Source organism: Exserohilum turcica (genome assembly GCF_000359705.1).
Source record: "Exserohilum turcica Et28A unplaced genomic scaffold SETTUscaffold_4, whole genome shotgun sequence".
NCBI lineage: Eukaryota > Fungi > Ascomycota > Dothideomycetes > Pleosporales > Pleosporaceae > Exserohilum > Exserohilum turcicum.
In genome coordinates, this window is record NW_007360247.1 from 507,570 (window position 1) to 520,015 (window position 12,446).

General features: G+C 52.8%; 5 protein-coding genes across 5 annotated transcripts; 4 read left to right on the forward strand and 1 right to left on the reverse strand.

The window, feature by feature from the left end:
* Positions 1-91: 91 nt before the first annotated feature.
* On the forward strand, positions 92-1,443 carry SETTUDRAFT_21155 (uncharacterized protein; the record flags this gene model as incomplete). The annotated part of the gene is made up of 3 exons (XM_008029796.1): positions 92-492; positions 636-962; positions 1,080-1,443. 3 exons carry the CDS (start codon positions 92-94, stop codon positions 1,441-1,443), a joined length of 1,092 nt encoding a protein of 363 aa, XP_008027987.1.
* Positions 1,444-2,696: 1,253 nt separating this feature from the next.
* Positions 2,697-4,799, forward strand: SETTUDRAFT_21156 (uncharacterized protein; the record flags this gene model as incomplete). The annotated part of the gene is made up of 1 exon (XM_008029797.1): positions 2,697-4,799. One exon carries the CDS (start codon positions 2,697-2,699, stop codon positions 4,797-4,799), a length of 2,103 nt encoding a protein of 700 aa, XP_008027988.1.
* A 1,162-nt stretch (positions 4,800-5,961) lies between these two features.
* Positions 5,962-6,943, reverse strand: SETTUDRAFT_118623 (uncharacterized protein; the record flags this gene model as incomplete). The annotated part of the gene is made up of 3 exons (XM_008030102.1): positions 5,962-6,334; positions 6,398-6,820; positions 6,877-6,943. The coding sequence occupies 3 exons, from the start codon at positions 6,941-6,943 to the stop codon at positions 5,979-5,981; spliced, it is 846 nt and encodes a 281-aa protein (XP_008028293.1). The 3' UTR covers positions 5,962-5,978.
* A 1,146-nt stretch (positions 6,944-8,089) lies between these two features.
* SETTUDRAFT_93711 (uncharacterized protein) lies at positions 8,090-9,378 on the forward strand (the record flags this gene model as incomplete). Its single annotated transcript, XM_008030103.1, has 5 exons — positions 8,090-8,248; positions 8,304-8,408; positions 8,470-8,647; positions 8,697-8,898; positions 8,946-9,378. 5 exons carry the CDS (start codon positions 8,090-8,092, stop codon positions 9,376-9,378), a joined length of 1,077 nt encoding a protein of 358 aa, XP_008028294.1.
* Positions 9,379-9,988: 610 nt separating this feature from the next.
* Positions 9,989-11,686, forward strand: SETTUDRAFT_164228 (uncharacterized protein). The gene has a single exon (XM_008030104.1). It carries the CDS (start codon positions 10,058-10,060, stop codon positions 11,504-11,506), a length of 1,449 nt encoding a protein of 482 aa, XP_008028295.1. The 5' UTR covers positions 9,989-10,057; the 3' UTR covers positions 11,507-11,686.
* The last annotated feature ends 760 nt before the right edge of the window (positions 11,687-12,446 follow it).

Consider the following 12,446-nt stretch of genomic DNA (forward strand, 5'->3'; position numbering starts at 1 on the left):
GGTAAAATGACCACGCCGACTTCACTGTCTCACTCATCTCCCCATTCTAAACATACCTCTCCATCGCCACACCAGCATCACCAGCATCACCATGGCCCGAATCATGCTCTGGAGCCGGCTCCGCTCCAAATTCTCCCTCTGCCTCCACGCCCGCTCCTCCATCTGGCCCGGCCGAACCCGCAGCATAGCCATGACGCTCCTCGTCTTCAGCCTCGCCATTTCCATGTTCCAATTCAGCTTCAGCGCCACCATGGCGCACCGCCTGCTGCGCACGCCGACCGAAGTGTGGTGCTGGGAAAAAATGGACGACACGGCCTGGGGCTACGACAGCGCCTTTGGGCCCGGCGCCTCGCCCTTCAAATATGGCTTCTGGAAAGAGATCAAGGGCCTGCCTGTTGCCTATGCCAATCTGGGTCATACGGTGCAGCCGCAGCGCGCGCTTGGTCCGGCGTTTTTGCGCGAGGGCGTGCCGGGCAGGATTGGGGGGAGTGCGTAAGTTTTGTCTTTTTTTTTTCTTTTCTTCTTTTTTTTTTCGTTCTGATACTGTTGATATGGAGGAGGATTCTCCTCCACACTCCAACATACTTACATACGATATATTCGTACCTACCTTACTAACGCATCTTCGCCCCCAGTACAATCATCATGGTACTCATCATCAACCCGCTCGTCCTCATGCTCTTCATCATCTGGTTCCTGCGGCGCCACGCATGGTCCTCGACTTCGGGTATCACAAACCGGTCCGCCATGCTGCTTTCGGTGGCGGTGCTCGCGTATTTCCTGCTGGATGCCGCGGGCATGGAGGTCCTGGATTCGTTCCCCACTAGCGATGCTAACGGTGAGTCGTCGTATCCGCTGTGCTGGCAGGATGATATCTCGATGAAGGAGCTGGCGCTGCGCGGACGCTGGGCTCGCTTTATGGTCGTGTGTGGACAGGCGACGGGCATGCTGGGGGCTGCCGGGTGAGTTTTTTTTTTCACATTCACATTCACATTCACACATATACGTACACATACAGATACTGACTAGTCCTGTGTACAAACCCGAGTAAGTGAGACAACGCTGACCATTTCGAGTAGAATGGCATCTTACTTCTTCACTGCCATTGCCGCCGCGCGGCTAAACCGCCAGTCGGAAACTGTGCTTGGTCTTGATGACCTGTCGAACCGCCACCATCACCATCACCATAACCCCAGTCATCCTAACAACAATAACAACAACAACAACAACAACAACTCTCGCCCCACGCATCGCAACCCCGAACAAGGCATCCCCCTCTCAGGTCTCTCGTCTCCAGCCCCCATCGCTCACACCCCCTCGAACAGAGGCTTTTCGTCGCATAGACTCGATGCGCGGGTTGAGCGTGATGATAAGAGAGGTGCGGCGCAGACGAGGGGGGACGTTGTGAATCCGTTTACGTGTCCTGAGAATGTGCTGAGGTAGGGTGGTGCGGTGGTGTGGTGGAGGGGGGGGGGAGAGAAGGGGGAGGAAGTGGAGGGTGGAAGGAGGTGATGAAGGGAGGTGTAATGAGATATTTAACGGTGGGGGGGGGGGGGGGGGGGCTGTTAAAGGAGAGCAGGGGAGTTGGGTGGTGGGGGTTGTGTTTAATTAAGTTCTACTATTTCTTTTCTTTTCTTTTTCTTTTTTTTCTCCCTTCTGGATTTCTTTTTCTTTCTCTTTTCACACTAGGATTGCGGGGTTTCTGTGTTATTTTACTTTTTTTTTCCTTCTTCTTCTTCTTCTCAAGTACTAGTGCGATGGATAACAATAACATTAATAATGATGATGATGATGATGATGATGATGACGATGATGATTAATTGAGAATAATGTTTCTCGAGATTATTATGGTGGTTGCAGAGAGAGAGAGAGGAATATAGGACTTATGAGTGAGGCGTGTGTGATGCAATTGGGTTTGTTGGAAAGATCAAGAGCGGAATGAGATGTTGTGTCGATTTGTTATGTTTTGTGAGTTGAGGTTGATGGGGGCTGATGGAGTGCAGTGGTTTTGGCCAAGGTAGTAAGTACATAATATTGAATAGCGGTTCACACCCCGAGTCGTGTGCTGAAATATGCTGCTGGAGAGAAGAATTGTTGAGCAAGCCGCTTATTTGTTGTAGAGTACACTATTTAGAAAAGAGGTAGAGTACTAGACACTGTATCTTATACACAATATATAGACAGCAATATACAATTTCATATCTGCGAAGAGCGAGTGCCTTTCGCAACTTCGAGACCTCGTTCGTGAGATAGACTTTTTACATTTCAGTTCGCTGCTGTATCTTCTGGCCAGAGCAAAGTCGTGTCAGTACTTTGACAAACAGAGATGTCAACAATCAAGCTCATCAAGCCGAGCTAACGCGATATAGTAATGATTAGGCCTAAAAAAGCTAGCCTATTACTGTATCAAGTTAGCTCGGCTTGATGAGCTTGATTGTTGACATCTCTGTTGACAAAGAAGCCCAAAACGGCGAATCCAAAACCAACACTCATACAATGTCTGACAAAGAAACAAAAGTCTCATTCATTGAGAATGTCCCATTTCCTTCATGCCTTGTGTGGGAAATAGCCATCTTTGTCTCATCGAGGAACATTATGTTCGTGTTTCGACGGTATGTATCTCTCTGCCCCCCCTTTTCTTTTCTTTTTCTTCTTGAAAAGTTATATAAAGTATCTTGCTGCAAAACGAAAAAACCATGAGTGGAGATTCAGATGATGGATTGCCAGAGAGCAGTGGAGCGTTTGAAGCTACGATTGAAGCGTCTTTTGAGCCAATGTCTTCCTCTCCAAGCATCCCCTCGTCCCCCCCTGAACAAACTCCTGCACCCGCGAAGAAGAAAACAGACGCCGAAATCCTGTCGGCATGGCTCAGCCAATTCCTCGTCGGATTCAAAACCAGCAACGATGTCACCGTGGAAATCAGCATGCGCGAGTTCCTCGAAATCACAAATACAGATACCAAGGCTGAAGGGTCGATATGCTACCTCGAACAGGATAGCATCGACATGGCGCTTGCGCTGCTAACATACAAGTACGAGCGCGGCAGTGACGTGTGCGTGCTGCGTGCGTACGAGGGCACTGAGCTGCTGCATATCGGACAGGGCGCGTATGGAGTCGATGATGTGGCGACCGACAAGCAGCTTCTGAGTAGCGTGCGGAATCCAGGGAAAAGATGGATTATCGTGCCTGTTTCCGACGGGATGTTGAAGGGCGAGGCTGCTGAGGCCGTGTTCAAGAAACCTGCTCTTCCTCCTACCATCGCCACCACTACCGCAGCCGCCAAAAAAGGGGGAGGAGAAACAACACTGGCTCCCTACGGCATCCACTGGGGTCTCCTGGTCGTCGACAAAAAGACCCGGCTGGCCCGCTGGATAGACAGCTCCCTTGAACTCGACAAAAGCCACACACACACAGGCAAAAGATTTATCCGCCACATGCTTCCCACGGGAAAAGCTGCCGCCTTTGTCCTCCACGGCATCGAGCGCATCCTGCTCGGCCCCCAATGCCGCCGCCGCGCGTTCAGCGCCAAAACGGCAAAGTACGTCCCGCACCAGTTCCGCGACAACAGCTTCAAGAGCGACCCTGGCGCCAGCTGCGGACCCTATCTCGTTGCGTTCCTCGAGTACCTGTACGCGAACCCCCGGTTCCTGGTGCAGCTCGCGAGTGCGTTTCGCGTGGAAAAGTGGAAGACGCATCGTAGGGATTTGGCGTTTGATTCGCTACGGACGAGGGTCGCCATGCAGGAGATGATTCAGAGGAAGAGCGAGATGGTGCTGCGCGGGGGCGAGAAGCCGCTTAGGATGACGGCTGAGGTTTTTGAGCTTTTGAGACCAAAGGTTTTGGCGCCGTTGGTGGCGACGGCTTGGAGGGCGTATGAAGGGAGGAGGGATAATGTGGAGTTTGATAATTTTTATTTTGGGGGGGAGAAGAGAATTAGGAGAGGTGGTGGTGGTGGTGGAACAGATGGCAGTAGTGGAACAGGAGGAGATGGAGATACTGGAAGTGAAGGAGATGTAGAATTTGGAAAGGCAGGAGACATACGATACCACGACATCGTTGAGACGGACTCGGAAGACGCAGACGACAGTTTCCTCTACAGCCCCACGGATATCAACGCAGTCCGCATATCCAAGCAGCTGCTCCGAGCAGAAATCCGGGGTAACCCCCAAAACTACATGGGCATTCCCACCAAAGACCTCAAGTACAAACGTGCATTCGAGCTCCTACAAGCCGCTGCTCTGGCCGCCGAGTCCAGTAAACTTACCACCAACCCCCCTGAGCCCAGCCCAGCCCTATCCACCGCACCTCCACGCCGCTCTCGTCACCCCATACTGCAATATCCAGACGGCATCGAAGAAGCACCCAGCGACTTTGCCGACGCAACCCAAGTGCCCCCAGCCCAAGTGAAGCAGTGGCGGCGCGAAAACCTCGAAAGCATCCAGAAATGCCAGCTCGGCGCCAAAGCCACGCACGACGGGCTATCCGTCCGGGCCATCCTCCAGGTGCTCTCTGGCGCAACCTTCACCCAAGAATCGGATTACCGACTTCAGCACATCTGGATCCACGACCCGGAGGTGTTTAGCCCGCACGAGCGCGAGCATCCCGAACGCTTGCTGCCTGGAGTCATTGCGCAGCGGCTGCGAGATAGATACGAGATCTTTGGTATGACGGACTTGGCTGAGACGCAGCAGCTGGCCTTGGCGGGTAACAATACTAGGAAACGGGGGCATGGCGATGGGGACGGCGAGGAAGAGCAGCAGCATGTAGTGAAGAAGCCGAAGACGACGAAGACGAACTAGTACGGCGAAACAGTAGAGGTATGTAAGGGTAAGGGGGGAGGGGGGGCGGGAGGCCTAGGGGACATTCGCGTAAACTTGCTCTCTTCTTTTTCTTCTTCTTCTGCTTCTTCTCTCTCCCTTTCCCTCGGGATTCCTTCTCATTTTCTGGATCTTTTCCATCTGGTTACTGATTTGTTCTGGGATCCTGGGTCTTGGAAGGGGGAGGGGGGGGCGGATTCCGCTAGCCAGTATTGACACCACGCCGGATCCAACACGGGGGTAAATGCACCTTGGAGAAAAGCGTTAAGTAACATGGGTGGGGGGGGTGAGAGAATTGTTATTTTTTTGCTATCCTGGTACGTAGCAGAACTGCTAAGCGAGTACCACCTCCCCCTCCCCCTCCCCCCTGCTGACGTCAATACGATAGCGATTTGTTTCAGCGGGATAGGAGCTGCTCGGAGGTATGACGAGAAACGGGGTAGTTTGGTGGTGGTGTGTGCTGCGACTGGAGCGTGCTGACCTGACCTTTGCCCATTGTCGCCGGGCCGTGCGGCCGGGCCGTGCGGCAACAGCACGTTGTAGTATAGTAGCAGTAGTACGTATGTATGGGATATCCTGTACGCCACATGGCGTTTTGGGGGCGAGGGGCCACGGGTTACGTGAGATCCAAAAGAGGCGGCATGCGATTTGGCCTCGGATCACAAGACTGCCGCTATCCGATGAGGTCCCGAAACGGTTGTGTTCCCAGGAATCGGGCGTTCCTGCCGGCACGGGTGTATTTTCTTTTCTTTTCTTTTTCGGCAGTGAACCATTGTTCCCTTCACCCGTCCCCCCCCCACCACCTCATCGAAAGAAATCGAACAGTCCCTAACTGTATTTGGCCTAGTACTGTTCGATTTCTTTTGATGAGGCGGTGCCCCTACGCTTACTTCACTTAACCGACTGCGCGCTATTGTGTTTCAAGATTTATGGGCTTGGCGGGGTTTTTCTTGACATACTTGCTGCTTTTGATTGGGTACTGCATGTGTACTACATCTGACTAGAAATGGGGGTAGCGTTACGTAAGGGTGGGAAGGGGTTCTCACTTCGGAACATCATCATGGCGGTATTCACATTGGTACTGTCGAGCAGTGACAGGGCATAAAGCGGAATGGCTAACATTGTATCAAGTATCATTCATCAAGTACATAACGCAATCCTTCATCCCAAAGCCATAATCTTTGCCAAAACATCGTCGTCACTGAGGCCGTCGCCCTTTATCGAGGCGTAGGCCGGTGCAAGGACCGTCTTCTCGATTTCAGTGAACTTGCCGTCATTGACAAAGACGAGCTCTCCATGCCTCGATTTGTTGGCCATCAAGTAAGCAACCGCACGGGCTACTACTGCAGGAGTCTGGCAGCTCTGAGACACAGCGGCAAGAAGGTCCTTGAGATCGGGCAGGACTTGAGTAGCCGTCCATGAGGGCGCCAGAGTGTTAACGCGAATAGGCAGACCAGCCACCTCTACTAGACGCGCGAAACTTCTGCCGAAACCCAAGACTCCGGCCTTGGCCGCGGCTGTGGCGTGCTGTTAGTAACATGGTGATGATTCAGGGCAGCATCGGCGAAATGGTGGCTTACAGTAATCGACGGCGCGTACGGGGTGCAGTCCCGTGCTAGAGCCCATGATGACAATAGCACCGCCCTCGGGCTGGGCCTTGATGTAGTGCGTAGCGAGGGTCACGGTCTTGACGACGCTGTCGAGATTGATGTCGATCGTGTCGTGGTTTGGCTCCTTTGGATCGCCATTCTCGTCCACCTCGAGGGCCAGGTAGTCGGCACGAGGACCAATTCCAGCGTTGGCAAAGACATAGTCAACTCGGCCATGCTTTTCCTTGGCAGCCTTGAAAAGCTTCGTCAGGTCGGCCCATTGCCTGACATCAGTCTGCACATGGAGGGCGTTTTTGTGAGCCGCGGGCGGTGCCTGGATGTCGCCGCTCACAACTAGTGCGCCCAGAGAGCCCAGTAGTTCGACGGTCGCGAGACCAATTCCTGACGACCCACCTGCATCGAGGTCAGCGGATCGATGTAGCAGTCTGATTGGGTGGAAGGATGCCTACCCGTAATAACGGCAACCTTGCCCTGGAAGCCCGTCAGGTCGGAATCGTTGATCTCAAAGGAAGCCATGTCTAGTGTAGTAAGGAATTGTTGCCTGGTGCAAGTATGTAAGCGAGGACAGGAAGGAATCAAGGACGGAAAAAGAACAGAGATATGCAGACACAGTGGGCCACGTAGGGGCAGATAATAATCAAAGCGGTTTGGGCAAGATAGGGACTGGCACCGTTACGTGGCCAGGACTTCGTGGCGAGACGCGGTTTCTCAAACACGGTCTAGACACGCAGTAGGAGAATTTTAGGAGTGGCATCCAAGTCGGGATGGTGTACCGTCGGGGGGGGCCCAGTTTAACACGGCAGAGCAAGGAGGCGGCCCACCGGCCACATGCCGCCGGCCTTTGAGCCTAAGTCGACTAACTTTACCACTACCCGTCCACGTTGTTCCCTTGCCCGTCAGCCGTAGCGTTTGCACCACCCAGCGGACCGTTTCTCGATCTCCAAACCACTCACTCATCTCGTTTCGGACGCATCGAGCTCTCCGTATAGTACGGATGAGGTGCTATCGTCGGAACCGCAGTCCTGGGCCCCAAAGCAGAAGAATCCGTTTGGGGCCTAGCAACGGGCCGAATACGGGAAAATTACGAAGGATCCGCACGCACAACGACAAGGGAATGATGGACGTTGCATGAAGCAGGTCGAAAATGGTCCTGTTTGATAGGCTCGCAACAACATTCCCGCTGGGGGTGGCTGTTGGCAGTGCAGGCGGTGACGGTGGCGCGGGAGCATGGATGGACTTGTGAAAGGCGCACCATCACCGTTGTTGCGACTCTGGGCACCCCTGGATCACGATACATGCACACGCACACGGGCAATTATGGACCTTACCCGTTGCTTGCCGGACGTAAGTGTCGCATTAAGAGTAGCCAAGTCCCGATCTAGCAAAGATGCACAAGACGTAGGGTAATACGGGTGTCAGACCCTAACACCGATGCTCGAAAAATACTGCTCGCGCCGTCAACAGGTTTGCACGTGAGCTTGGGGGACGCGCCATGATTCACCCCGAACTACCAGTGTCTCCTAAAGTGACGGGGTTGCATCCTTCAGACTGGTTAATAGATCTTCCCGCGAGCTACTGCACGACCTACTTGTCGTTCACTTTTCTAGACTTTCTGTCCCCTCTGCCACGCCTTGAACGCCCCTTCACCATCAAGCCACAACCATGACGACAACGGTCGGAGTGGCCGGAGACGGCGTGGCCCTCTTGTACTGTGCTATTATTCTTCTAGTATTGAGCTGGCTCATTTTTTGCATGCGCATTGGTGTCAGAGTGTGGAGGAAAGCCCTGGGCGTGGACGACTGGCTCATGTTGGCTGGAATGGTAAATCTGCAACTATCCACCACTGATTCAGGACACTAGTTGCTTACTTGTATAGCTTCTCTTCACGGTCACTGCCGCTCTCTGCATTGTCTGCTGCTTCTATGGATCTGGTCAAGTTTCTGCTGTGCTGCCGCCTGAAACCATGGCTCAGGGAATAAAAGTAAACATCATTGGACTCTACAAGCGACACTTGACGAAACTATATGCTGACACTGTTGTAGCTCTTCTATATTGCCGAGTACTTTTATGCCGTCGGAGCCATGTTCATCAAGATTAGTGTTGCAGTGGCGCTTCTGCGTATCTCGACTGGCCGCCCCTTTTTCAAATGGGGAATCTGGGGCTTGATCGGCGCTACAATCATCGCAGCGCTGGTGTTTTGCATTGGTATCGCCAATATCTGTAAGGGATCTGTTCATAGTCACCGAGATTGTGCACTGATCCAAACCAGGCCATCCTATCAATACTCTATGGGGAGAATCGCACGGCACCTGCAATCTCCAGCTCAACACCAACGTCAGTCTTTTTTACTCAGCCATAGAGATTGCAGCAGACTTTAGTCTCTCGATCTTGCCGGCCATTCTCCTGTGGAGCGTGCAAATGAAGACCAAAGTCAAGTTTTCGGTCGCCATCATGCTCGCCCTGGCTTCTTTGTGAGACTCACAATCTTCTGTTATATGGCCTATGCTAACCTTCACAGTGCATCGACAGCTACCATCGTCAGGCTCAAATATCTCACTCTCTACAGCGATCCGGGCGAGTTCATGTTCGGCACTGGAAAAATCGGCTTCTGGTCGCTCACTGAAGAAGGCATTGGTATCATCGCCGGATCGCTGCCCGCGCTTCGCCCTCTCCTCTCGCTCCGTATCAAAATCACCACCAGCTCGGCCCACAATGCGTCGAGCGGAAGGGCATACCACTCTGGATCTCACCACATGCCTCCACCGGCGCGCTCGCGCGGCATCGCCATGGACACTTTCCAAACGCTAGGCGACAATGATGAGGGCGACCACAGCGATGGTGATAGCCAGAAAAATATCATCAAGGAAACAAAGTTCACTGTGACTTCAAGTGCTACTGCACCGGGAGATAAGGGGATGGGGTGGAATGGCAAGAACCAGAGCCCTTGCTGAGCGCTAATGAATATTCAAAAAAAAATACCTACTTCGGTCTGCGGCGTGGTAGATACACGCCCACGCGCCTGATTCCTTCATGGGTAGCTGTCTCGACCTCCCGTCCTACAGCGTCCTACAAAGTGAGTCAGGAGGGCATGTGCCAATGCACTGTCTTGTAATTGAGGCGCTGGAGCCGCCGGTCATAATAGAAGTGACCAAGCGATTTGGAGACTGCAGGTTGCTGGCTCACGTTCTTTACATCTCCCATAATTGAAAAAGATATAGCCATACCAGTTACAAGGCTGAGACAACCCGTCCCAAGTGTCGTGGATCCAATCTTCGCGTCTATTGCCGGCGACGTTCTGACATGTTACGTAAAGCCTGGCCTCTCGCTGCCCACAATACCTTAGGATATAAGCTTTAGTCAGATCAACAAGCAAAAAAGATGCACGCTGCTGGCAGAATGACGTGTTGTTTCTACCAGACATGGTAACGACAACGGCAGGGCATGCAAACTTTACCAAGATGGAGAGTCGGTGCGGTCACATGAACGCGTGTAAGGCGTCTAGCGTCGAGATAAGTACTAGCACTGCCCCACGTTAGCCCGGATAAGCCGACCCCTCCAAGGAACAACATCCATCTCGCTCCAGTTCAATTTAGTATATATCCACCAGACTACATAATGAAGGCCGTAACCATGTCTCGAGGCTGTTTGTCAGCTTCACGCAATCTCACGCCGGTTTTCACGCAGTCCACCCGGGCTCCCCTTTGTTCTTTCACTACCACAAGGCCAGCATCTTCTGAAATGGACGCCGCAGCGTTCGGCGAGCAACACATTGCCAGAGGAATTGGGCGTCTCACCAAGCACGTCTTTGAAGATGGAAAAGGCTCATACATCACGACCGACAAGGGCGTCAAGCTCCTCGACATGACGGCCGGAATTGGTGTCTTGAACGTCGGCCATTGCCACCCCAAAGTCAGCGCAGCGGCAGCTGCACAGTGCATGAAAATCACCCACGCACAAGTCAACATTGGCTTCAGCGCGGCTCAGATTGCTCTTCTCAAAGAGCTGGTTCCCATCCTTCCCCACAAGTCTCTCGACACCGTCTTCCTATGGAACTCTGGAGCCGAGGCCGTCGAAGCAGCCGTGAAGCTGGCTCGCGCTGCCACGAAAAAGCAAAACATCATTGTTATGCAAGGCTCGTACCACGGCCGGACAAATGCCACTGCCTCGATGACACGCTCCAAGACCGTCTACGGTGAGGGCCACGGACCGTTGATGGGTGGAGTGTTTGCAACAGCCTTTCCATACTACAGCCAGCTTGGCCTCCCTGTCGATACACCGCAAGAGAAGCTCATAGAACTGGCACTGCTACAAATGAGGCTCACCCTGCAACAGCAAACTGCCCCCTCGGACACGGCCGCCATCATTCTGGAGCCTGTGTTGGGAGAGGGCGGCTACGTCCCCGCGCCCCCTGAGTTCCTGCACGGACTAAGGCAGATTTGTGACGAGAACAACATGCTCCTTATTGCCGACGAAGTCCAGTGCGGCATGGGCCGCACAGGACGCATGTGGGCGGTACAGGAATCCGGCGTGCGGCCAGACATTCTCATCTTCGCCAAGGGCATTGCAAACGGTTTCCCACTGTCCGGCATTGCCAGCCGAAAGGAGCTCATGGACGCCCAGAAGCCGGGATCCATGGGCGGCACATATGCCGGTAACGCGGTGTCGTGCGCCGCCGCACTGGCAACTATCAAGGTGTTTGAGGAAGAAAAGGTGCTCGAGAACACGGCTGCACGCTCCAAGCAAATCTTCTCCTTCCTGCAGAACCTCAAGGCGTCCGGTACCAAGGCCGGCAACCTGATCGAAGACATCCGCGGATCGGGTCTCATGGTCGGAATCCAGTTTTCCAACTCGAGCCTCCAGTCAGGGTCGTCGAATGCCGCTGCAGCAGACGCCAAGAGCCAGTCGCAGATAGCGCCAAAGGTTGTCCAGGAGTGCGTCAAGCGCAACATGCTTCTCCTCAGCACCTCGGTATTCGACGTCGTCAGGTTTATCCCACCGCTCACCGTGACGGAGCAGGAGTTGCAGCAGGCCTGCGACATCTTCAAGGAGTCTCTAGAGGCCGTAGCCAAGGATCTGTGAGAGTCGCTGTACATACATAATTTTCTCACGAGCGCGTTTGCATTCACCAAGTACGCGTTACTTGGCGCGCACAGCCAACCCCCTCCATTCATGAATGTTTTTCTTATCCATTCAAAGCGCTTACGTACCGTATATATGCTTGAATGGAACAATCAGGTTGTCGTTGCAAACGCTCATCTCGCTACGACAATATGTCACTGCAGTCGCCTTTTGATTTGGTCGGAGGATCGACCCGTTCGTATTTCGCTGTCCGAGCTAAGTACGTACCCAATTAGCGCGGCTGTTATCCCATTTCATTACAAGACGCTGCGAGGCGCTTGCTGTCTATGTACGGCTGTACAACCATCATGACTCGAGTTCATGCAATATACATATATATATATATATATATATATATATAACGTCAAAGTATAGCGAGTGGCCGAGAATAGCGAGTGACCGAAAATGCCAAGCCCCCATCAACTTTCACTACTACTCGCGATGTCTTAACAAATTTATTCAAAAAAGTCTTTAAAAGAGTCTTAAGTACAGCTTGCAATTTAGGCTATTAAATGCGACGCGACAATTAACATTCTACGCGCTGCAGCTCTCTACAACGTGCCTAAACGTACCCTAAGACGAAGACTCGCAGGAAAGCCTTCTTGACAAGATTGTTCGCCTAACTTAATGAAACTACTTATAATAGAAGAGGAGGTAATTGTTAAGAATATTCTTGATCTTGATGCAAGAGGATTTCCGCTGCGCCTTTCTGCTGTCAAAGATCTAGCTGATTCTTTGCTAGCTGCCCGCTACCGCGACCTTATTAGCCCTACAGTGCCCGTGCACCAGATGAGCACCATCGCCAGTTGAGCACCCCCACCACCACAACAACAAAACTTCAACGCGTCAAAACTCAACCAATATGGACCCGATTCAAGAAGCGATTGCAGAAATCGAATCG

Excerpts from the sequence above, each read along its gene's own strand:
- SETTUDRAFT_164228 (XM_008030104.1), top strand. The coding sequence starts at position 10,058 with ATGTCTCGAGGCTGTTTGTCAGCTTCACGCAATCTCACGCCGGTTTTC.